At 32.3% G+C, this 27,067-nt stretch overlaps 2 protein-coding genes and 2 long non-coding RNA genes across 5 annotated transcripts in view; 3 read left to right on the top strand and 1 right to left on the bottom strand.

Moving 5' to 3' along the window:
- LOC127720212 (uncharacterized) overlaps positions 1 to 21,586 on the bottom strand; it is a 72,811-nt gene extending 51,225 nt beyond the window's left edge. Inside the window, exon 1 of the long non-coding RNA XR_007990668.1 lies at positions 21,313 to 21,586. This is a non-coding gene — a long non-coding RNA (uncharacterized LOC127720212). The remainder of the gene's footprint in view (positions 1 to 21,312) is intronic.
- Positions 1 to 27,067, top strand: part of LOC127720208 (uncharacterized) — a 220,975-nt gene that overhangs the window by 98,281 nt on the left and 95,627 nt on the right. The window lies entirely within an intron of this gene.
- LOC127720209 (uncharacterized) overlaps positions 1 to 27,067 on the top strand; it is a 190,474-nt gene that overhangs the window by 67,643 nt on the left and 95,764 nt on the right. The gene's annotated exons all lie outside the window — the stretch shown is intronic.
- Positions 1 to 27,067, top strand: part of LOC127720206 (uncharacterized) — a 106,186-nt gene that overhangs the window by 29,650 nt on the left and 49,469 nt on the right. For both annotated transcript variants that reach the window (XM_052226681.1, XM_052226682.1), the window contains exons 9-11: positions 878 to 1,570; positions 21,782 to 21,903; positions 23,868 to 25,100. In XM_052226681.1, coding sequence (XP_052082641.1) covers positions 878 to 1,570; positions 21,782 to 21,903; positions 23,868 to 25,100 — 2,048 coding nt within the window. The remainder of the gene's footprint in view (positions 1 to 877; positions 1,571 to 21,781; positions 21,904 to 23,867; positions 25,101 to 27,067) is intronic.

The raw sequence follows: 27,067 nt of genomic DNA on the forward strand, positions 1-27,067 counted from the left end.
GTTTGTTTGAACTGTATTCCTGTCACGTAGTGTTGTCATTTTAGCGATATTTTTTAACATTGCCATATAAGCAGGAGGTTTGGCTAGCCATAAAACCAGGTTCAACCCACCATTTCTTTTTAAATGTCCTGTACCAAGTCAGGAATATGGCAGTTGTTATCAAATAGTCCGTTTCTTTGTGTACCAATATTGCTTTCATTTGAAACATGCAATCCATCCTACATGTCCTAAGTAACGAATTGTTACCAAATTAGACTTATCACTGAGTCAGTACTTAAAGAAGCAACATGACAGGTGTCAAATGTGGAGTACGATCTGATTATCCTTCCAGAGCACCTTAAATCATTCCAAGTTTCTGGTGGGAGTCGTGTTGCTCAGTCGTTAGTTTTCTTCGTTGTGTGTTGTATACTGTTGCTTGTCTGTTGGTCATTTTTCGTTTTTGTGCCTTGCTGCTGTCAGGTCAAATTTGTCATCGACTTATGAGTATGAATATCTCATTTGAATCTTCCACCTCTCTTTAACATGTATTATTATAGAGAATTTATTTGTACTTGATAGCTATAGATACCCATTGATTTTTTTTCAAGGTCACGATCGCTAAACTTCGGTTTCATAACAAAGAAAGTTAATTAACATCCCCATTTTTCGCTCAGCAATCACCGAATGCAATATTCGTTGTCGCTAATATGTTATGAATTCGTAACAAATGTACAAAACGTTCACATAGAACTAAGTTTAGTTTAAAGCATGCATTTGTTCAATACATTATTTCCTTCAAATTATAACTACCAGAAAATCGTTTCATATGACTTTTACAGTACTGATTTTCTGTGCCTCATGCAAAGGTTAAAATGCCACTATTTTTATGTTTTGGTAGATATACCTGATGATACAGGGGACCGCATTCAGAGAGCAATAACTCAAAATCAAAGCACTCAAGATCAGCCAAATGAAAACATAAAAAGTGAGGTTCCCAAAAAGGACATGTCAGAAGTTGCAGAAACATTCAAAAAACCATTAGTTATAGAAGCTGAACCCGAAAAGCATGATGACATTAGTAACAATAGTACGCTCACAACTTCTCAACTAGAATGCAGTAAACCAACAGTCGACAACATGAATGTAGAAACGACAGATATTACAAATATTAGTCTTGAGAATGTAACTTTGAAAACAAATGACACCAACGATACTATTGAAACGGTAGAGAATAACAGTGAAAGTAATCTAAGAGACACTATAGATGTTACGAGTACGGAAACAGTAAGAACTTCAAATGAAAATGAGCTTCATCAAAAAGACATTTCAGAATACCTGGGAACGTCAAATCTGATATCTGATGTGTTTGCCACGATTTCAACTTCAAATAGTCTTTCATATAATTACGCTCTATGTGGATTATGGGATTTTGCAGGACAAAAGGAATTCTATTGTACACATCAGGCATTTTTGACAAGTAGTGCAATTTACCTGGTTGTTGCCGATATGAAAACCGACATCTTGACAGAAAAACAAAACAAGGGAAAAACGGGAGACGATGTACCTTCCTTTTCAGATTTACATGAAGAAGGTATTTATATAACAGGGGCGGATCCAGGATTTTGGAAAGAGGGGGCGTAGTATGTAAAGTTCGCCGAGCGGAGCGAGGCGAATTTTTTTTTTTACCTTTTTGGGGCTAAAAACATAAAATAAGTGTAAAATGCACATTTTTAACGATTCCTGACGTGGGGCATGTATATTTTATAGTTAAAGTGTAAGCTAGGGTTGGACATTTTTGATTCCGCATTCTCCCCATTATTATGAAATGATTGAATGGATCCAAAGCTATGTACTAATATATTTGATGTGGGATTTGTCAGTAAAAAATGGACATGGAAAATTCTCGTTTGTTGTATGGTTAATAAGCATAACCTCACAGATTTCTTGTTGTAAACATGATATACGGTTCTTTTAATGAAGTTTATAATACGACCGACACGAACAAAAACAAACAAGCAATTTTTATCCAAATGTTTGGTTGAAATGTTTCACCCAACAAGGGAAGTGAGGGGTTCCAAATCAACCAAAGGCTACGAATGAGTCTGAAAATCAAATGACAACGAAGTTGTGAATGACGGTCGACATATGGAGACATAAAGGCCACACCCAGCAGGCAGGTTGCAGTTGGGCCTTGAAAAAAGTATTCAGTATATCAGTTCGGCGAAACAGACATTCCGGTCAGATATGGGATTTACATGCAAACCCCCCAAAAAAACTACGCCCGTTTTTTATTCACCATGTTCATTTAATGCTGAATAATTTTGTTGAATTTTTTTTTTTTCTTATTTCAAAAAAGGGGACACGATAATTGTTTTCAATACAGATACGGCCAGAACTTTTGTTAAGGCAAAAACCAGGGTCAAAATTTTTTCTCTTAAATATCTCAGACTGCCCTATCAAATCAAATGGTCCGTACCTTAGACTTTAAATCTATCTAGTAAGAGCTTACTGACTGGGGATCATTATTCAGCAATGTTATTATTTGGCTGGGGCGTGTGGGGTTACACATATTTTCGTAGGTGAATAATATTGCTTTGGAACTTTTTTTTTTCATGAGAGTGTAATAGAGTATTACTTTCTGTTGAGTGGAATTGTGAAATAGAAGTCAATACGTTCTTGCTCAATCTTTTGTCGCTTTGAAGGCGTCATGCTTGTCATCTTCCGCCTAAGCAATGTGTTACTGTAATTTGAATTTCAAAGTGCATGACTGAGTGTCGTTTTTTCGACGTACTGATCAACTCCACCGTAGCGAATCATATGACTTCAACATAATCAATAATATATTACAGTAAATACGAGCGAAAAATATCTTTATAAGTAAAGAATTGTCGCATAAAAATTAAATACACTGCCGGGAAATGGCAAAGTTCACTAAGTCTAGTCTCATTAATAATTTTACAAAAAAAAAAAAAGTTCAAGCAAAGGGGCTTACGCCCTCTACGCCCCCTCTGGATCCGCCACTGTATAACATGAACAATGCTTCTCCAAATTGATTCCCGGATTTAAATTTGCATTAAAAACTTTCGAATTTGTTATAAAATCGCTAATTTTGAAAATATCTTTTTGTACTACGATTTCAGTGAATATATATATATATATATATATATATAATTATCCGTAGATACCCATGAAATGCATGCCACAGTGCATAACTAAGTCATAGTCAGCTAATGCTATAGAAACTTGGTATTTACTTTGAAGATGTACTTATTTTTCCTAGTGTCAACTTTATGAAAACTGAAACAGCTGCGTTTGTATCGGAATTAATTATACTTGTCTGGGCGTCACACGCATATATGCAAGCATGGCCATTCCAGAAGTTGTCAGTTTTCTAGTTTTAACCAGATTTTCAAACCAAAGGCAGTAACCTTCACTTCCCACTATTTGTACAAACTCAGAATTAGTTTGCAATAAAAAATAATAATCAATCATCTTTACATTTCAATATATTGATTTTAATTACAAAAAGTCTGAACATGCATGTCGTCAATTCTCACCTTTCTTGTTCATGATAATTGTTTGGTCGTGAAATGAGACTTTGAGCTGTGTATATTTCTATGGCCCCACAACAAAGTTGTCGGGGCCATATAGTTTCACCCTTATCCGTCATTCCGTCATTCTATCGTTCCGTCATTCCGTCATTCCGCAACAAACAGTTATACGGACTTTTTTTTCTAAAATCCTTCACATATTGAGCTGATTTTTAGAGTGTGAGTCAACTATGATGAGTTACAGATCGAGTTTACTTTTGGTTCCGCTCCACTGATTTTTGTAAAGTTTTTAAGCTTTGTATTATTTAGACTAGGTACACTAATGTATTGATAGGAATACATCATTTAATTATGATTTATAAGCGTCTGTACTAACGTTATTTTTACAAATGTGAGAGTATTTGGTTTGCTCAAGTTTTTTGTTTATTTTCATAATTTTAATCATCTTTGACTCATAAGATTAAGTGTCAATTTCATAAGATCCACATAGAATTAGAAATGTATCCTAAGAAGTGTTAATCTTCTTGAACTTCACCCCAATCCAAAGGATACACACATAGTATACTGGCCTAAATCTTTTACCCCATCCAAAATAAACGTTTTCTTGTCTACATTTATATTAAGGTCTGATACACTTGCTATTGTTTGCTAGAGAAAGGAGATATGTACCCAACGACTCTGATAATCAATCAAGTATGAAAGAAGTATCGTCTGCGTATTGTAAAATGAGATACTCTGAGTCATCTTTAGTGAACTCTCTAATTTGGTGATCCTTTCGTATGAGTATACTAAGTATTTTTGCACATTATAAAAATACAAATGGAGCCCAGCCTCTTTGATTTTGAAAAAAATGTAGATTGAATTTTAGTATAAAAAGAATTGCTCCTATGTTGAATTAATGGTCAGGAATTGGAAAAAGTTAAATACGCTTTTAATGTATCTCCAAAAAAATTAGGCAAATGCCTTTTCATAATAAATAAGGAGGAGAGTTCCAGTCATATAATGTTCTTCCGTATAAACTAAAACATCATAAACTAATCTAGTGTTTTCAAACATTTTGGATGTGTTGTCTTGGTATATTACCTTTTGGTTTACAACTGATTATTCCCCTTTTAGATAGTGATATTTTACACAATACTATAGCCATAAATGTACAACACATTTACCGCTAGCTAAATATATCCAAGAAAATTCTTTAAAAGAAAACAACCAATAGTGTATCCATCTGATCCCAGACTATTTTCTTATTGAGATCTACATTTGAAAATGCCTGTACCAAGGCAGGAATATGACAGTTGTTTTCCATTCGTTTGATGTGTTGGAGCTTTTGATTTTGCTATTTGTTAAGGGACTTTCAGTTTTGAATTTTCCTTGGAGTTCGGTATTTTTCTTATTTTCCATTCTTTCTATATTGTTTCTTTTTTTAGATATAAATGTTTATATATATACTATTTTTTGCTTCCATTAAAATTTGTTCTTTAGTGTTTATGCAAAGACTTTTATTAGTAACTAGTCTTGGAATTGTTTACTTTACAATTTCGTAGTTTCGAAAATAAGGAAATATTGTTAGGATCTTTTTCCATGTAAAACCCAATGCATAATTTAACGTACATAATGCTCTCGCATTTTTCTTGTCATAAAAATTGTTACTAATATTTTTTTTGGTTGACATTTTCAAGAGTCCCTGTGGTTTATATGTTTTCTTCCATTTTTTTAATATCATTCATCAAAGCATTTTCCAATTAACTTTTCTTCTTTTTTATATGATGCAACGGACATTGTTTTCTGTTTTAATTCACTTTGTTTAGCAAACATTTAATATTTATTTGCTAAAGTGCTTAGTAGATACGGAGAAACACAAATACAATGCTGTGGTACTGAATGGCGAAGTGACCTGCTCAAACTTTTATTTTTTATTTTCAAATACTAAATATCTCCTCTGCCTCAAAGTCCAAACTGAAATATAAAGTCCCCATTAACACAAAAGAAACTGTTTGGCAGAATCCTGCACGTGTTTGGTAACAAAATTATCCTCAAAATAAAAACGACAAGTTCAAGATACTTAAACAATATGAAAACAAAAATACAAAACTGTTTTTATAAAAGAAAATTTAAACTTCGAACTATAAAACGTGTGCTGGTTTAGTCACTACCCAATCCTCGATAATTAAACTCGTGCTGTTACCTTATATACTGACCGTCAAACCGAACAACAATAGACTATTTTCATATTATCGACTTTTGACTCCGGATTATATAATTTGTCGACAGGTTTTCTAATCTGTGGTCGGACATCCTGGTACTCGGTCAGGTAAGAGCAACCAAAAGAAGTAAAACCAAACACATAATAGGTGCAATTTGAGTTGAAAGTTTCCGATTACTTTGTCGTGTATAGGTTACATAAAACATTTAATTCCCCCCCCCCCCCCCCCCCCACGATTTTACCGATTTAAATCTTGATTTTACTTTTTAACGTTGCTCGTACTTGACCAAGTACCAGGATGTCCCACCAAAGAGTAGGTCAACTGTCGAAATAACTCCAGAGTCAAAAGTCGGTAATATGAAAATAGTCTATTGTTACACAGCCTATTGCAACTCTCCGTTATAAAATCAATGCGAAATCTTACAAACTCATTCCGCATAACCCACATCAATACATTTATGTTTAATTCAGTCTGTTTAAACAAACATGAAATATGTTTGTGATAAAATTCTACAGTTACTTTGAAACCAATAAAACACAAACACAACGTTTGGATACTGAATGGAGCAGTGAGCAGCTCGACGCACAAAAACAACCGGCTAAATGAAAGCTAAATTCCAAAATTGTAAGAATCTGATTAACGATTATGTAATCTTCTACCACATATTCATCGTTAGGTTTATTTGATTTCTAGTGACCGTGCAGTAAAATTACCTATCAGATATATCATTCTGAGCGGCAGCTGTAGCCGTGCCAGCTCGAAACTATGTAAACCGGAAACAGTTACAGTACAGTCAAATTTAGAAAATGTCATGTATTTTTTTCCTTTCTTAATGAAAATGATTAGAGAGTAAAGATTGATATCGGTCTAAATATATACTATCATATATCATATATCTATATTTGCTACGCCTTTAATATTTTTAAAGTAAAGCAACAAGAATCAGGTTTTGATGTCATTACATGGTTGCCTTTACTATAACCATCCGTTATACTTTTCTCGACAAAAATATTTATGTCCCACCACAAAAATTCATATGTTCACATCAATTTGCGATAATTTATTAAAGCATACAAACATGTATAAGCTAAAGAACGCATAGTAAAGTAAGCACAAGTCTTGGTGTTCTACTGGGAGTATAATTTTAGCAAAATAAAAACCTCAATGACATCAAAAACCACAGGTTCCCTTTTCTTGACAGTTGTAGACTTTGTTGTCTTTGGTGACTATTATTGAAGAAATTAAATCTGAATAACGATGATTTTTCTATGTTTTCCCGCGAAATTGTGTGCCCACATGATACTATAAAAAGTAAACTTAAATAGACTTTTAAATGCTTTGCAGTATTCCTTCATATGTTTCTTTGCATGGTAGAATATAAGGTATTGCTCTCAATTTTCTGTCCATTTTGTAAATCTTTCTGAAACAATACCGTCATATTTATCCGCTGATGATATAGCTCATGCGTTAGTTGCTCGTAAAATATGTAATGCAGACGAAGCTGTGAATGTGCCACTTTATAGTATTGGACCATAATCCTTCATATGCTTATATAATCGATGCATACCATTATAATTTCAATCTTGTTCATTGACCAACATTACACTATGTCTATACATGAAACAATATCGCATTGGCTGTCCCGTTACCCAGTTCAAAGGGTTCAGTGACTTCTGAGTGTCTACGTTCAGTGACTCCGAGTGACTACGATTCATTGATTCACTGTCCAGGATGCGCAGTATATAAAAAAAATACCCAGTGGTGAAATATCTTTAAAAACAAACTGTAAATAATAATAAAAAAACATATCAAGTCATGTCTGAAACTTAAATTTCCCGTTCGCAAACATCAAAGTGTAATTATTGCCTGCAACCAAAACTCTATCAACCTCAGAAATTCTAAAACGTCTTACGCAAATTAAACATCTTTTAAATTTATCTTAAATAGTAGCGACCAAAACAAAAACGATGACCATTCCGGAACAACTTATGTTTATTCTGCTTTGCACGTAACTAAATGATTGGTGCCTTTTCTGTCACTGTTAACAGGAGGACTAACTAATAATACTACCGTTCAAATTACAAGTAAAAGCCAAAAATTAAACTAGTTCTCGAATTGTAAAAAAAGGAGTTAAAATTTGTTTAAGCTTCGTGTTGCTTTCAACTATATTTTGACCATAGGATATATCTCGAAGTTCAAAACCTAATCGTCAATATTAATGATTTTGCTAATAGCCTCTGCCTTTTTTGTTATATTCTCCTGGAATACACTGTGGATATAACTTATATGACCAGAAATTAAATAATAAGAATTAATAAAGCTAATGTTTGCACATCTTGTACTCTACTACCTTGCTGAGCAATACCAAGGAAAATTTTGTTTTCAGTAAAACATGGAACCGACCTATTCGATAGTAAATGCTGAAAGCTATGTATTGACAGTTCAACAGCTTTCAATCATCTCCTTTGATTCGTACTGCAACAACTATGTGTGCATAATATAGTCAGAACGAGCTACAAAACCTCCAGCTATACCATATCTGGATACAGTGAAATCTTTAATATCTGAATTTACTCGCCATATTGAAGCAGGCTTGTAACTTGCAAATTGCAAATTGATCCTTCATTTTTCAATTGTTTGACAGTTTTAATATATATTCTATATCATGCAGTAAGCTATTATTAAAATGCCATGAACCCTCGACATCTTTGAAATCACTCAATTTAGAATTCAATTCATCACGTTTTAAGGCTGTTATAGTTAGTTCTTATGCTGTGCTGTTTTACCATTGTCCAAGGTTATGGGAGGGTTTAGGTAAAAAAATATATTTTACTCCAACTGATTGTCACCTGCCTAGCCCAAGTGATGAGACTATAATTAAGTGTCAGTTGTTCGATGCTGTCTGCTGTATTGCTGAGCATATGAGTTTTCTTTTTTTTTTAATTGTGTCAGGGACTTTTATAACTTACCATACTGTATGAGTTTTGCTTATTGTTTTATGCTGCATGGTTGCTTATGATAAAGATATTAATTACATCCTAGTCAATTGATCTCTGGTAGATATTAATCGCATTGGCAATCAAACCTCATTTCCTGATTGTTATAATTAGAAAATATTTCTGCAAAAAATGAAATGACACTCACATTCAGCCAATAAATGATAAACCATGACCTTAATTGAATGATAGAAAGTTGAGCTGTATTTATATCACACTAAATATAGTATACATGTATGTACATTGAAGTTTAAGTTTGTTGTTTGCAATGTGTATATAAAATTTTCTAAAATGTTAGAAAATAGATTATGATTATAGTCTTGTTGAGAGTTCCCCTTCCCAGTGCAGTTCTAATGCAATAACCCTAAGTTTTTTAAGTTATGTATAAATTCTTGCTTATCACTGTTGTTAAATAAATATATTGCTGATATACTGGTTTTGAGGCACATGCATAATAACTATTTGATCATACTTTATTATTCTGTTCATTTTGTGTTGACCGATGTGTAATTACTAATGTAACATTAATTTACAATAAAGACAGTCATTTGACAAAGTCAAACGGATGAGACTATATTTTTCTGGATTAAAGATTGCTTTTTTGGAAATATTGTACCTGTTTGTCATCAGCAAACAATATACAAAATCCAAGCATGTCATTAGAAATGTCATTAATATAGATCAAGATCAGGATGGATGAAGAAAAAATATTTGTACAATCATACAACATACAATATTAAAAGATCCAAATACAACTTATGTTCTCATTCGTTCCTGAACCAAATATAAAGTGTTTAATCCTTACACCAAAACACTAAGACTAGTACATAAAAACAAAAACATCAAATTATTATGGTATACATACGCTCGCTAGGTGTGCAGGTGACGAATACACGTGAATAAGGTAACATAGGGACGTGTACTAGAGAACAGGAATAAATAGATCTATATTCGTTTTTATCAGACACGTGTATTACCTCTTTTACAAATATTTAGACTCCAGTTTGAAAGGAACAATACAATATGGTTGTGTAAATCACAGTATGTATGTTATTTGACAATTCACTTTAAAATCGTTTTACAGAACCAAGGTTTCTAAATCGTAGAAATCAAAAGATGTGTGAGTCAGAGATGACCATAGACCTGCTGCATTTGTGGTAACCATATCACAAATGTATTTAAAGCAACAACTGCTTACTCTTCAATAGCATCTGCTAGCCCCCTTTTTAAAATTTGTAGATGCTTTATATAGGAGAGGCGAAATATATAAAAGGGATATTCAAACTTATGCAAACTGGGTCAGATACCAATAAGTAAATTATTTGCTATTTTTCTGGAGTGTGAAACAATTTCTTTTTTTAGCACAATGTATGAATACACCCGTATTATTACAGCCTTTTGTCATCATAGGCTATTTCCTAGTATCGATAAACCTGAAAATCATAAACGGCATTTTCTTAAATTAAAATATATAAATAGAGGTATTGATTTTATTAACTTATCTAGTATATTCAATGACTCTACCATCCAAAGCCAAATACCTCCATATTTTGATAAAATAGAACCACCTATTATTTCGTATTCTTATAAAAAAACCCAGCAGATAGGCGAGTAACAATTTTCAAAAAGACGCTTAGTTAACGACTTTAATGCACCCACCTAACATACGGCTATATTATATATCATTCGAAAGCTTATTACCCGTACTTTCTTTTTTGCCCGGCCGTCAATAATTCGTACGGTGCAATTTTCGTTAAATCAAGGTCAAAGGTCAAAACTGAACATTCCAAAAGTTTGCTAGATTTACGCAAAATGCCATTTTCTGGTACTTGTATGGTATTTTTTCCTAAAAATCATCTTAACCTTATAAAACAAATTACCATGATTTCAAATCAAGTGCAAACTTAAATGTTGATTGCGCTATATCAACAGAAAATTGAATTTCTTGAAAAAACTTCCAAAAATGATAAAATTGCAATAAATTCTAAATGTTTTCTGAAATTTGAATATTTGTATGTCAAAAATAGAATAGATTTATTGTTTATAGACCGAGGGAATTTTTTCATCATTTTAAACTGCAATTAATATGATGTAGGTCCAGATGCAGCCTTCTAATGAAGCTTTTGTAGTTGCCCAAAAACACACCATCTGCAAATGGGGATCATTTTGCTTTTTTTTTTGCTAGATAATATTGCTAATATCGGCAGATAATGATCAACCATATTTAGAAAAAGGGTAATGGAAGAACTTTAAGGAACAAAAGAAGTATATTTGGTAAAAATTAGTTTTCCGATGTGGAAAGGCATGTTACGAAGATTATTCTCGTTCAATGTTCGAATGAAAACTGTCTGTACCATGCGCTTTTCAATGTCATATCCGGCGAATTCCTTCTAATGTTAGCCTATTATTATATACTTTGTTAGTTGTTTTTATTAAATATGACTGAAAATTAATAATTCAGATTAATTAAGATTGAATAACCTTCATGAACAATTGCAATCACCATACTGGTTTATGTAGTGTTTACACAATTCGGTATAATGTTTTAAGAAGATTTGTTTGTCAGTCCTACATTTTCGCCATGGTCATGCTATTATCTGTTTTTCTTCGACTATGGTTTCAGATTGCCTCCTTATTATCTTATCCCTTCTTTCAATCAAAGAAAAGAAAACCATAAATTTCAAAGCTGAGCGAAAAAAGACATCAGAACTTAAAACTCAGATATTGATGCAAAAACAAAATTAGTAAAACAACATAAATTACCGAACTCATAGTGAAAATTCAAAACAGAAAGTCTCTTATTAAATGACAAATCCAAAAGCTGAAACACAACAAACGATTGGAAAACAGTTGTCATAGAGCTCGTTGTTCTCTCTCCATCTCTATCTATCTTTATATGATATAGCGGAAATGTATGAATCATCTTGTCCCTACGTCCTTTTTACTTTTGTTCTTTCCATTCACATATCCATATGTTAGTCTCAAAATTGTAATGAGCAATATTCCTCCGACATTGCTTGGTAGAATGATGGAAGTTCAAAGTGCACATATGGAGGTTATACGTGAATGGATTTGTTTCATAATACACATATTCAAATAGCGCTAAAAACAGTAATCGCTTTAAATTTACCAGAACATACCTGCTTTCAAGCTATCTCATTAAGTTAACCCTAATCTTTTTAAAATGTAGTTCTCTGATTTCGTTATTCTCATGCGATATATGAGCAGGCGTGTCGTGATTGATCTGAATTTAAGTCAGATTGTTTTAACCCATGTTTTTAACTTTTATACATAACATTTTGTACGGTTTATTTTTTCATGTCAAATTATATCACTTATTATCGTTGTGAGATCTTCGCACCATTAGAAACTTGAACCGAAAAATATGAAAATAAAGTGAAAAAATCGTCAAAAGTCTCTGTCAGATCAACAACAGAGGGCTCAATGCACAGTAAATATCCACGAACATATTTTAAGATCAGATAACATAAAACCAATTAAAAAACTGGATAAATTCAACCATTTTGGAATAAAATAACTTCATTTTAACCATATGTATTCTTAATATACATGTACTATCTTTTATATACCAATGTTCAACCAATGCTTAATAGATGATCTACTAAAATAGTGCTCCCTTTTTTAAATGCCTAAAATGAAAATATTATGTGACACATCTACATTGCAATTTAAATGCAGAATCCTGGCCAATTAAATTTGAATTAAAAGTGGTTCAAATGCATTTATATTTCTGTTTCTATTAAACAACTTTACATGTAACATTTAGCTGAAGTAAACATCAATATTAAAACTGCTTTGTTTTGTAAGAGGTTGCCTACTTTTACAAAAGGTGATCAATGTTGATTGGTAGATTTGTGTTGTGAAACCTACACAGTAACTTCGTCCTTGATACTAATAGCTATAACTAATGTATTGTTGACGGGGATTGCCAGTTTTCCTGCCGAAGGTCGGTGGTACGTAACTTGGCCATTCCATTGGCCTAAACCATATAAAACTGATCGCCGCAAAATACTTTAGTAGCCAAAAGTGCTAAACCGAAAATTGCGTCAAACACCAACAATCAGTCAATCATCTTTATATTAAAATGTATTTATATGTAAACTATTCAGGGAGTAAAATTGATTAGTGGAAATGTATGTATTGTTATTGCAAATTGCTAGATTTCCCAATTCAAAAATTAATGTAAGTAAATATAATTGCGAGAGTCTCAATTTATTTACAAGAAATTACGTAGTTTGACAGGATTAAATATCTTGGCTAGGCATGAAGAACATTTCAGTGGCTAGCTTATAATAGTTTTCACTTCCTCAGTCAAGCAAGATGCAGTATAAGCAACCAAGAAAACATACAAATATTGAAATATTGAAATATCAAAGTTTCGCTCCCAAACTATTCCATAAATGCATGAATTTCATGTGTATTCTATCCTTTAACATCTTTGCACTTTTAAAATTTGTGATTTTCAACATAATATCGACTACACCCAATTGTTTTAACAAAGAAAAGCTGAAAAAAGCTATCTTTTTGCAGATGGCGGTATTTTGGGCAACTGCATGGTTGTTATAATTGGCTGTTTAATCAACAAGAAGAGTAATTGCAGTAATTAAATGATGTCAAAAACATCCTTAGCACTAAATAAAATATGTTATATGGTTTTATGGTGAATAACAGTTGAATCACAGACATAAAATTTGATATGCATGTATTTTTGTCATTTTCAACGGAATTTCTGAAAAATAGCGCTATTTATTAAAAATCCGACACTAATATTTCAAAGTGCTTTTGACAAGTTACTATTAACATCTGTTCTAAGAGATTTCCATATGTACATACAGAATATCGTTATTCAGAAGACAAAATATGCAAAAATGCTGACTTCTTGTAAAATTAGAAGTTGTCCGCCCTTGACCTTTTGTTGTGATTTGACGAAAACTGCACCATACGAATTTTTGACGACCGGGCAAAAAAGGTAGTACAGATGATGTGCTTTCGAATGGTATATGATTGAGCTGTATGTTAGGTGGGTGCATTAAAAATAAAATTTTATGGTTAATGTCATTCGTCTAAGAAGTTTGATTTTTAATTATACGTCAGTTACATCAGACGTCAATATAGAAAATAATGTTCCTTCCACTTGAGATTGTGAAACATCTAGTTTTAGATATGTTCCCTATGGTCATGTCCTTACAGGAGACCTCAACACCGTCGAAGACCGTGAGGTCATAACTTTTCTTAAGAAAGGACCGAAATATCGTCCTCCATCTAAAATAGATTGGAAACAGTGTCGTCAGATCATTAAAGACGCTCTGTCTGTCTACTGTAAAAATTGGTGTAAACGTGAAAAATCTGATAAAAAATCTCTAAACAGTTATTTGACATAAAATTATGAATACTGTTAATATTCGTATATCTCATTTTGAAAACAATTCTGAAATTAGTCATAGGGTCCATGATATTCCCATTTCCAGAATAAAAAAGTACTCGCAAAGCGGTTTGTGTTCGTACCGGCAGACAAAGCAGCAAATAATGTAGTGGTGGTGTGACGCATATACTACACGGAAGTTCTCCAAAACGAAATTACAAATTCATCTACATTCAGGTCCGTACGCTCCACAGAGAGTCAAATTGTAAACAAGCATATCACTGGCACTACCCAGCTTAAGGACTCTTCCGAACATTTGAAAGTCCCTACTATGTACTGGTTACCTAAATTGCACAAAAAACCATTTAAATTCCGTTTCATCTCCGCATCTAGTAAGTGTTCTACTACTAATCTATCAGTGCTTTTAACTACCTCCCTTACTACTTTCAAAGAACTTGTTATTAACTTTTGATTTGATTTGATTTTTGGTGTTTTAACGCCACTTTTAAGCACCGCTTTTGGGCTATTTCGTGGCGGCCAGTTTTTATTGGTGGAGGAAGCCGGAGTGCCCAGAGAAAACCACCGACCTTCGATAGGAAAACTGGCAATCCTAGTTAATTAAGATTGGAGTCGAGTGCACCCGCACGAGCGGGGTTCGAACTCACAACCTCAGTGTTGACTGGCTAGTGATTACAGTAGTTACTACTTAGACCACTCGGCCACCGAGGCCCCTTATTAACTTTTGTAATAAAGCTTATGAAAATAATGGTATTAATTATTTTTGGAGTGTTAAAATTTTTTTAGAGGTTTTAGATAAAATATATGCTTTTGATGGTCCTTTTAAATCTGTTGACAGTTATGATTTTTCTACTCTCTATTCTACACTTCCACACAATCTTATCAAGAAAAAGTTTTCATATTTAATTAAATGGTCTTTTGAAAAATCTCATTACAAATTTATTTGCTGTAACTCGTTTAAAGCCTTTTTCTGTAACGAAAAAGGAAAGTATGCTAGATACACTTACTCGAAATGTGAAGATATGATTGAAGCTTTAAATTTTCTCCTGGACAACATATATGTACGTTTCGGCGATAGAGTGTATCGACAAGTAGTAGGTATTCCTATGGGCACTAACTGCGCCCCTTTAATAGCAGATTTATTCCTGTATTGCTATGAATCTCAGTTTATGACCAAACTCAGTAAAGACACGTCATTGTTACATTTGGTTGATACATTCAACAATACCTTCCGTTATCTAGATGATATTTTTTCGTTAAATAATCCAGAGCTCTCTAAATATACTACCGAAATTTACCCAATAGAACTTACTTTAACTAAATCTAACATAAACAGCAGTAGTTGTCCTTTTCTGGATTTGGACATTTCAATCTCTTAAGGAAAACTCCATACGAAAATTTACGACAAAAGAGACGATTTTTCATTCCCTATTGTTAATTTTCCTTTTTTAGACGGCGATGTTCCTTTGGCTCCATCATACGGTGTATATATATCCCAACTCGTTCGTTATGCCCGTGTGTGTAGTGATCGATGTCATAGATTTTAACGAACGTAATCAATGCATCACTGGTAAATATTAAATCAAGGATTTCGTTACCATAAATTACGTAAAACTTTTGCTAAGTTCTTTCATAGATACACAGATTTGATTAGTAAATTTGGCTTTACTTGTAGAAAACTGATTAAAAACGGTATTTCACATCCTAAATTTTACGGTAATATTGTACTTAAAGCGGGGAAAGCACTATGTGATCCGTGTAAACTCATCGAACCTTTAAACAAACTTATTAGTAAAGGTTATCTTACCAATGTTGTAATTAGATCTTTGAATATAGGTTACATTGGCACTAATATCGATTTTGTCATCAGCAAATTAAAACATAACTAAATTTGTATTTTTTTCAAGTGGGATGTATTAAGACACACCCACGTTCGTTTAGATCTATAAAGAGGTTAAAATCCTAACTATCCTACTGTCTGTCGATACATTTATTTTTGGCATTGCACTAGTCATGTCTTCTTTGACTGTCCATGACGTTAAAATACTAAATCCCTGGGATGTGTTTTAGTTGATTTTAGTCTCTGATGCATGATTTTTTATTATTAATTGTTTTGGCTTTTAACTATCTGTCAGTAACTGCGAGTACTCTCAAATCGTACTTTCTTGTTTATTTGACTTGTTGATACTAATTGTATTGCTTTTTTGTTATTTAATGTTATTCAGGGTTATATCTGGTCTATATACCAGCTTTGATAAGTGTTTGGTATAACTATAAATTTTCACTTCGTACTATGAACATCAAAATTATTTATTTTGTAAAAATATTTCCTTTCTCTATTGGTACTGTACAGGTATACCTAACAACAAAATAATTTTCATTTACCTGTGTTTAAAGTTATTGCAAATGGCTGATATTTTTGTTCGAGCTTATTGTTTTTCTTTAATTGTTTAACATTTCTTACCGATATAACATGTTACTTTTATTATTCTTCCCTTAGTTTATTTATTTTGTATTTACATTGTGTCATAGGTCAAATTTATTTGTTCAGTGTATGTTCAATGGTGTTAATATGTCCTTTGATTGAGTTAAGCTATTTCAGTTGATATTTTATGTTGTGTCTTTCTATGTTGTGATGTTACACTATTGTTTCAGAAAAAGGGTGAAGGTTTGGTACCATTAAAACGTTTAAACCCGCTGCATTTGTTTGCACCTGTCCTAAGTCAGGAATCTGATGTTCAGTAGTTGTCGTTTGTTGATGTGGTTCGTAAGTGTTTCTCGTTTTTTATATAGATTAGACCGTTGGTTTTCCCGTTTGAATGGTTTAACACTAGTAATTTTTTGGGGCCCTTTATAGCTTACTGTTCGGTGTGAGCCAAGGGTCCGTGTTGAAGACCGTCTTTTATAAATTTTGACTTGGATGGAGAGTTGTCTCATTGGCACTCATACCACATCTTCTTATATCTATTTACTGCAGGGTTTGTTGCTAGTGCTGTGTGGATGCAGTAGAATGTGTCCCCGTGCTTGTGGTGTATGCCCTTATATTTTTTAATTATGGGTTGTTTGCCTGTGAGAGAGCTTTCACATGTTTATATCTTTGTTCTTAATTTTCAATTATATATTATGGTGTTTGGATGTATAAATACTCATCCACGCCTGCTATTTTTATTATTGCCCCCTGCTATGGTTTTACTAAGATTTCTTACAATCTCTGTTTTTGCCCTGTGTTTGTTATATGTCAGTATTGTAATACTTAAGTCTTTACGTCGGGCCTTTTATAACAGTTTTTGTAAGATTTCTTTTACTGCTTTGCCTATTATTTCCTATTCCGTAATTGTGATCCTTATTCATTGTTTCAACCTCCGGTCTTTTTTATTTTTCCTATACCCCTATTTAATTATCATGACTTTACGCAATGGAAAGAAAATTATTAACAACACAACTTCTAGGATATCCACGTGCTTAAACAAACGTATTTGGAATGCCTCTACAGCCAGATTGTTTAACAAAAATGCGCGTGGATATCCACAAATTTTCCCGTGCAATGCCAAAAAGTGACTAACCTGTTTTAGATTAACTTCACAAAATACTGTACGGTCAACAGTGAACGGGAGAGCTTTTTCGCTCTCCTTTTCCTGTGACATTACCTGAAAAACTCAAAACCTTATATATGTGGTAACTTGAACCCAACCTAAGTGTGGTATTCAATATGTGGGACAGACGGGACGAGCTTATTACAAAAGAAATCAAGAACACCTTTACCGCTTTCGTAGACCTAAAAAAATCAAAAGTTTGATATATCAACATTTAGATAAGCATAATCACAATCTAAAATTTATTAAATTCCAACCACTTGAAACCGTTCAGAAACAACCAGGAGAATCACACAAGCAATTTAAAAAATCACGTGAAGTTCGCGAATTATTTCGGATAAAAAGACTTCAAACAGCTTATCCTCTCGGTCTTAATGACAAAATATTAGGACAGGGGAACATAACTAAAACTTCAATCGATGTCTTTAAAATTGTCGATAAACGACTTAGAAATAAAAGGTCTCATGGCAAACGCAAAAACCGTAATCAACGTATTAAACACCGTATAAATTATACACTTGCTGATCTGTTATCTATAATAAAAAATAATGGCAGTCATCAAGTATTATGCAAACTGGGTCAGATACCAATAAGTAAATTATAAGCTATTTTTCTGGAGTGTGATACAGTTTCTTTTTTTAGCCCAATGTATGAATACACCCGTATTATTACAGCCTTTTGTCATCATAGGCTATTTCCTAGTATCGATAAACCTGAAAATCATAAACGGCATTTTCTTAAATTAAAATATATAAATAGAGGTATTGATTTATTAACTTGTCTAGTATATTCAATGACTCTATCATCCAAAGCCAAATACCTCCATATTTTGATAATATAGAACCACCTATTATTTCGTATTCTTATAAAAAACCCAGCAGAAGTTTGATTTTTAATTATATGTCAGTTACATCAGACGTCAATATAGAAAATAATGTTCCTTCCACTTGAGATTGTGAAACATCTAGTTTTAGATATGTTCCCTATGGTCATGTCCTTACAGGAGACCTCAACATCGTCGAAGACCGTGAGGTCATAACTTTTCTTAAGAAAGGACCGAAATATCGTCCTCCATCTAAAATAGATTGGAAACAGTGTCGTCAGATCATTAAAGACGCTCTGCTCTGTCTGTCTACTGTAAAAATTGGTGTAAACGTGAAAAATCTGATAAAAAATCTCTAAACAGTTATTTGACATAAAATTATGAATACTGTTAATATTCGTATATCTCATTTTGAAAACAATTCTGAAATTAGTAATAGGGTCCATGATATTCCCATTTCCAGAATAAAAAAGTACTCGCAAAGCGGTTTGTGTTCGTACCGGCAGACAAAGCAGCAAATAATGTAGTGGTGGTGTGACGCATATACTACACGGAAGTTCTCCAAAACGAAATTACAAATTCATCTACATTCAGGTCCATACGCTCCACAGAGAGTCAAATTGTAAACAAGCATATCACTGGCACTACCCAGCTTAAGGACTCTTCCGAACATTTGAAAGTCCCTACTATGTACTAGTTACCTAAATTGCACAAAAAACCATTTAAATTCCTTCTAACTACCTCCCTTACTACTATCAAAAAACTTGTTAATAACTTTTGTAATAAAGCTTATGAAAATAATGGTATTAATTATTTTTGGAGTGTTAAAAATTCTTTAGAGGTTTTAGATAAAATACATGCTTTTGATGGTCCTTTTAATTCTGTTGACAGTTATGATTTTTCTACTCTCTATACTACACTTCCACACAATCTTATCAAGAAAAAGTTTTCATATTTAATTAAATGGTCTTTTGAAAAATCTCATTACAAATTTATTTGCTTTAACTCGTTTAAAGCCTTTTTCTGTAACGAAAAAGGAAAGTATGCTAGATACACTTTCTGGAAATGTGAAGATATGATTGAAGCTTTAAATTTTCTCCTGGACAACATATATGTACGTTTCGGCGACAGAGTGTATCGACAAGTAGTAGGTATTCCTATGGGCACTAACTGCGCCCCTTTAATAGCAGATTTATTCCTGTATTGCTATGAATCTCAGTTTATGACCAAACTCAGTAAAGACACGTCATTGTTACATTTGGTTGATACATTCAACAATACCTTCCGTTATCTAGATGATATTTTTTCGTTAAATAATCCAGAGTTCTCTAAATATACTACCAAAATTTACCCAATAGAACTTACTTTAACTAAATCTAACATAAACAGCAGTAGTTGTCCTTTTCTGGATTTGGACATTTCAATCTCTTAAGGAAAACTCCATACGAAAATTTACGACAAAAGAGACGATTTTTCATTCCCTATTGTTAATTTTCCTTTTTTAGACGGCGATGTTCCTTTGGCTCCATCATACGGTGTATATATATATCCCAACTCGTTCGTTATGCCCGTGTGTGTAGTGATGTCATAGATTTTAACGAACGTAATCAATGCATCACTGGTAAATTATTAAATCAAGGATTTCGTTACCATAAATTACGTAAAACTTTTGCTAAGTTCTTTCATAGATACAAAGATTTGATAAGTAAATTCGGCTGTACTTGTAGAAAACTGATTAAAAACGGTATTTCACATCCTAAATTTTACGATAATATTGTACTTAAAGCGCGGAAAGCACTATGTGATCCGTGTAAACTCATCGAACCTTTAAACAAACTTATTAGTAAAAGATATCTTACCAATGTTGTAATTAGATCTTTGAATATAGGTTACATTGGCACTAATATCGATTTTGTCATCAGCAAATTAAAACATAACTAAATTTGTATTTTTTTCAAGTGGGATGTATTAAGACACACCCACGTTCGTTTAGATCTATAAAGAGGTTAAACTCCTAACTATCCTACTGTCTGTCGATACATTTATTTTTGGCATTGCACTAGTCATGTCTTCTTTGACTGTCCATGACGTTAAAATACTAAATCCCTGGGATGTGTTTTAGTTGATTTTAGTCTCTGATGCATGATTTTTTATTATTAATTGTTTTGGCTTTTAACTATCTGTCAGTAACTGCAAGTACTCTCAAATCGTACTTTCTTGTTTATTTGACTTGTTGATACTAATTGTATTGCTTTTTTGTTATTTAATGTTATTCAGGGTTATATCTGGTCTATATACCAGCTTTGATAAGTGTTTGGTATAACTATAAATTTTCACTTCGTACTATGAACATCAAAATTATTTATTTTGTAAAAATATTTCCTTTCTCTATTGGTACTGTACAGGTATACCTAACAACAAAATTATTTTCATTTACCTGTATTTAAAGTTATTGCAAATGGCTGATTTTTTTGTTCGAGCATATTGTTTTTCTTTAATTGATTAACATTTCTTACCGATATAACATGTTACTTTTATTATTCTTCCCTTAGTTTATTTATTTTGTATTTACATTGTGTCATAGGTCAAATTTATTTGTTCAGTGTATGTTCAATGGTGTTAATATGTCCTTTGATTGAGTTAAGCTATTTCAGTTGATATTTTATGTTGTGTCTTTCTATGTTGTGATGTTACACTATTGTTTCAGAAAAAGGGTGAAGGTTTGGTACCATTAAAACGTTTAAACACGCTGCATTTGTTTGCACCTGTCCTAAGTCAGGAATCTGATGTTCAGTAGTTGTCGTTTGTTGATGTGGTTCATAAGTGTTTCTCGTTTCTCGTTTTTTATATAGATTAGACCGTTGGTTTTCCCGTTTAAATGGTTTAACACTAGTAATTTTTTGGGGCCCTTTATAGCTTACTGTTCGGTGTGAGCCAAGGGTCCGTGTTGAAGACCGTACTGTGACCTATAATGGTTTACTTTTATAAATTTTGACTTGGATGGAGAGTTGTCTCATTGGCACTCATACCACATCTTCTTATATCTATTATAAGTAGAAAACGAACTGACAATGCCTTACAAAAAAAAAACGGAACACGTCAAATTTGAAACGTATTTTTGCTTAAACTATGAGATCAGATTTTGACTTAAATGTTAAAGAATCTTGATGATGTTAATGACCCCTTTTATCCTTTAGATGGATGACTTTTAATTCATATTTTTATTTTTCTCAGATTACGTTGATTTTTGGTTTGATAATATACATTGTTATCAAACAGACGACCGACAAGAAGGTGAACCATCAATTGACCCTCCGGTTATAGTAGTTTTTACTGGAAAAGATCAGTATGAAAAGGCAAGAATTTATTCTGTATCGCAATATTTTTTTCATCTGACAAATGAGTTTCCAATGTTACTATATGGATAATCAAAGTCATAAGTTGAACTCAAAACGAACTGAAAATGCCATGGGAACAAACGAAAAACGACAAATAAAAGTCAGTTAATAAAACACAACAAAGAAAACTGACGACTGAACTACACGAATCCCACCAAAAAAGGAGGGTGACCTCAGGTGCTCCAGAAGAAGGATAACATTCTAAATTACTGTACTTTCAAAAGTTAACGTGAAAGCAAATTATCAGAAGTATAGTAAAAACACATTTTCAATCAAAGTCAAATGGATACTGGCTGTTCAAGAATTTTTAGACTTTCTATGAGGAGTTAGTGCCAATTACATTCATACGTTGATTTCTAACAGTATTGTTTGTCGTTTGTGCAATTATTTTTCAATCTAGTAATTATCAAACTATATTATTGTTATATTTATATTTATATCTATTCATTCGCTGTTGTAAATACCTAATCTTCGTCATTTCTGAAATATTAGAATTGTACAAACCTTGTTCGGTTTCAATTCTATAAATTTAAAGATTGATATAGTTAAATCAGAATAGATTGATATGATTCATTTTACATCATAATCATACTGATGAAGGATATCTGTTATCCAAAATATCCATAGATACTTACATTTAGTGTTTCCTTTTTTAAATATTGGTGTTGTTTTGTACACTTTTTAGGCGTTCTAACAAATTATTTTTTATATGCGGGTACACTTCGTGGTGAAATGTTAACAAATCAGAGACAACTTCTTGGATTTAAACAACTAAACTAAAGCGCCAGGTGTAAATTGCAGGATAAAAACAATATTTGTTCATTGCGGAAATATATGATTTATTTGTACTTGCTACGGTCAGCACAGGAGAAAATCTCGGCGAGCCTTCCTTTTCGTCCCGTTTTATAAAACTAAAACAAATAAATTTGTTATTTTCCGACAATGTATGTATATGATATACTAGGGACATATAATACAACATTGTATTATATGTCTCAGGATATACACATAAGCAGGTTGGGGTCAATCTCCAAGCGCCCTCGTAATAAAGATCGTTGACTTATATCTATCCCTCTCTCTCTCTATATATATATATATATATATATACTCAAACATTCACATAAAACTTTAATTTGTTATACAAAAAGTTATATAACAAAAGTACACCAAGAAATTTTAAAACGGAAAGTCCTTTATCAAAATTAATGGTAAAATCAAAAGCGTAAACACACAAAACGAATGGAAAACAACTGTCATATTCCTGACTTGGTACAGGCATTTTCTTATGTAGAAAACGGTCGATTAACTCTTGTAACTTAGTTCGAAATAATAGACTTCAATGCTAGAGAGAAAAAAAAACACCAAAGACACAAAGCTTATAAATTGATATGCCAGATGCGTGTTTCGCATACACTAAACTTGATAAGTCTTTAATTAAATATTAAAACAAGAAGATATTGTATGATTGCCAATGAGTTTAATATTTAACAGAGAACACATGCCATAGATGTTAGCAACTTTATGTCACAGAACGCCCTTCAACAATGAAAAGGCTCCGAAATGACAAAGCCTGAAATAGTTCAAACGAGAAAACCTAGTTAATTTATCGATGTGTCTTTGGTAATAGTTCCTTTTTTCTATAACGCACTTCATTGTGGATTTTACAAGTCTTTGTTTGTGTTGTCAAACTATGTTCAAATGAATTATTCTTGATTTAAATACAATGTCTATCACTAACACAAGTTGGTTAATACGGACAGTAAAAGGTTACATGCACGGTTTTATTTAACTTAAAGAAGAAATCTCTTAAATGACAAGGGTTAAGACTAGAATACTGTTTTTCAGATGGTTTTGTTCAACTTACTTGACTTTTTGTTTCCAAGACAAATTCAAAGATGATTTTAATAATATATGTATTTTAGAAAAGTTACAAAGAAATGCAGGAAAGACAAATATATCTTGGTGACAAGTTAACACAACTATTCGGAACGCAGGAGAAGTATCAGCACTATCGACACAAATTTTATGTTTCGAATACTGAAGATCCCGATGCAATTTTTGAACAGTTACGAGATAAAATATCAGAACTTGCACAAAAGATGCAGCTTTGGGGTGAATCAGTGCCTTTAAAATGGATCCTTTTAGAACGTGTGATTAATGAGAATAAAAAACGTGGGGTGAATTTTATAACTCATGATGACATAATCAAGATAGCAAAACTTCCCGAAATTGCAATATATGATAATAAGGAAGTTTTAACATTCCTTCATTTTCAAAATGAAGTCGGTAAGATTGTTTTCTTTAAAGATATACCAGATCTAATAATTCTAGAACCTCAGTGGTTGGCAAATGCTTTCCGATGTTTAGTGTCAGATAGATTTGATATTGATAAGGTTCAAGATGTTAGTGTTATGGATAAAGCTCAAATCAGCTTCGACTGGGTGAATTTAAAGACAAAAGGGGAAATCAGTGATCTATTGATCAATACACTCTTCAAGTTAAAAGGTGGAGTTTCCTTTTTGAAACAAAAGAAGCATTTGCTTGAAGTCATGGAGAAGTTTGACATACTGTTGGAAATTAAGGGCAAACATGCATATTTAATGCCAAGTATGTTTCCGTCTTCTTCGTTTGAAACTGTTTGCAAGAGTATTGGTATAGTTAAAGATAATTGTCAAAGAACTTCCTGGTTTTGTATGAAATTTAAATTTCTCCCACCGTCCTTCTTTAACCATTTATCGGTTTGGTTGATGAGCAAGTACTCTCCCACTGAAGTGAAATCTACCAACGCGTTTGCGTTATATAGAGGTTTTTGTGGTTTTGATCTAAACAAATCAGATTGTGTGAAACTTTTGATGACGATGTCGATTGATACAATAGCCCTTCAAATTGTGTCGTTTGCCAACCACACAAAAGATCTCGTAGAAGAGTGTACTAGTGTTCGCAGAGATTTAAGGAAAAAAATAATAGACATAAAGAAAAGATATAGAATTGCGGTTACTTATGAACAACAGTTCAAATGCAGCGATTGTCCTTGTCATGCCGATGCAAAGTCCTTTGAAACGTTGAAAGAGCATAATGATTTTTTCTGTCATCACCACAGGGCGTCACACGAATCTGCAACTGTATGTTTTCCATGGGCAACTAGAAGCACTGAGGTTGGTATTCTGCAGATATGTAGTTTTAAAAATTGTTAGATCCTCCATAAGCCTAATTACTATGTTTTGTTTATTTTTAAGTGAAATGTTTATTATCAAATTTAAATGTTCTCCCTGACAACATCTATGTTAGTTAAGGCAAATTAGTTTTTCGAAGATTGAAGGTCCTGATATCGGCAATAATTGAGCACTTTCAATATCAGACCTGTTTCGAATTCTGTACTGATATGAATTCATATGGGTGAACTAAATTAAGATTCCTTCTAACGTCCATTTAATTAATGAAAAACCGTATTTAGATATGAAATTGTTTTTTTCTATTCATACTGCACAAATTTTCCCCATAGGATAACTTTTAAAAAATATATATAAACATCAATGATTGTCTTTTGTTTGATTTTGATTTATAATTCATAAGTTAAAACCCTGAACAAAAGTTTCAGACAAAAGACTCAAATAATTGTTCACTTGTGCTAATCCCCTTTTTTGAACGGTAATGTTCCGTTTGCTTCTTCTGACGATGTGTATAATTTCCACCTTGTTCGCATTGTCATGTTTCTAGTGACTTTGAAATTTTCAATGAACATAATCTATGAATTACTATGTTAAATAACAACAAATTATTACAAAAAAATTAATGATGATAAAAAACATTTAAAAAGACTTCATTGAGTCAAGAGTTATATTCGATTTCAATGTGACGGTTTGACTTTCTGTCCTGTGAGTCTTTGTTTTTTTTCTTCACTTTTGTGACTTTTCATCTATTATCTTGAGAACAAAAAAAAGTTGTGTTTGAAAAGTCATCAACTATCAGTTTTATTACTATTTCCCTGTCGTGTCGACGTTCACTAAGGGCTATGGTTTATAAGTTTTATTTTCAAAAACGGATAGCCATTAGTTAGGCTTTTTAGTTTTAAAATAACAGTTTAATGAAATTCTAATAACCTTTGTTATAGATACTTTTCAAGAAAATATATATTGATTTATATCTGTTGAATAATAAAAAGATACATGTATATCTAAAATACGCAATAGCAATACCCCTGGGGACGATTTATAAATAACAAATCATAATAAGAAACTTAAAATCTAATAGTACTAATATTTGTTTATTAACTGAATCGTGTAAAAAAAAGGGAAATTTAATAGACCAGTATTTACCAGTATTAACCAAATAAGAAGTATTACATGGGAGGGATAAATACCGATAAATATAAATGCTTTAAATGATTATGTTTTGTTTCCATGGAACTTATTCAGACTTACATACTTTATTACTTTGTAAGTATATCACTTTAATGGGTATAGATTGTATTTGAGATTATAGACGACCGGATCATTTAACTTTCTTTTTGTAGGGAAGGGGTGTCTTTTCGATGAAAAGCAATTGTGTAGCATGTTTATCTATTGTCATAAAAATTCATAATATCAAATAAAATTAGTAGATTTGGGTTAACTAAGTCCTTGTATTTGAATAAAGTAACATTGCTTTTTAGTGGACAATTGTTTAATGTTAATTAATCTCTGATTTAATATTGTTTGCTAGTCCCTCTCTGTGATTAATGTCAGATAACTCTGGTTAATTTTCCCAACATTTAATTATTATGGGGAGATAATATAATTCGGTTTTACATGTTTTAATTTAGAGTCTTTTTCAAAATATTTCAAATGTTTTATGTAGGTTCCAATCATAATTTCTCACTAAAGCATTTCACATAAGTGTAAAGTTTCTGGAATAAAGTGGTGGTTATGATATTCTGTTTTTGTTTTTGAGGGTATGTGTATCTTGTGTGTGTTTGTGTTAGGGGGTGTTACACTTCATACATGTATTGGTCTTTAGGGAATCAAGTAATGCAGATAAATTAAGGCAATATGTCTACTACGTTTGAATTCTGACATAATTATATACAACGTATTAAAACAATAAATGCTTTTACAAGTAGAAGGATCAATGCTGTTGAAGATTA

The sequence above is a fragment of the Mytilus californianus genome, unplaced genomic scaffold, assembly GCF_021869535.1.
Source record: "Mytilus californianus isolate M0D057914Y unplaced genomic scaffold, xbMytCali1.0.p SCAF_11, whole genome shotgun sequence".
Lineage (NCBI taxonomy): Eukaryota > Metazoa > Mollusca > Bivalvia > Mytilida > Mytilidae > Mytilus > Mytilus californianus.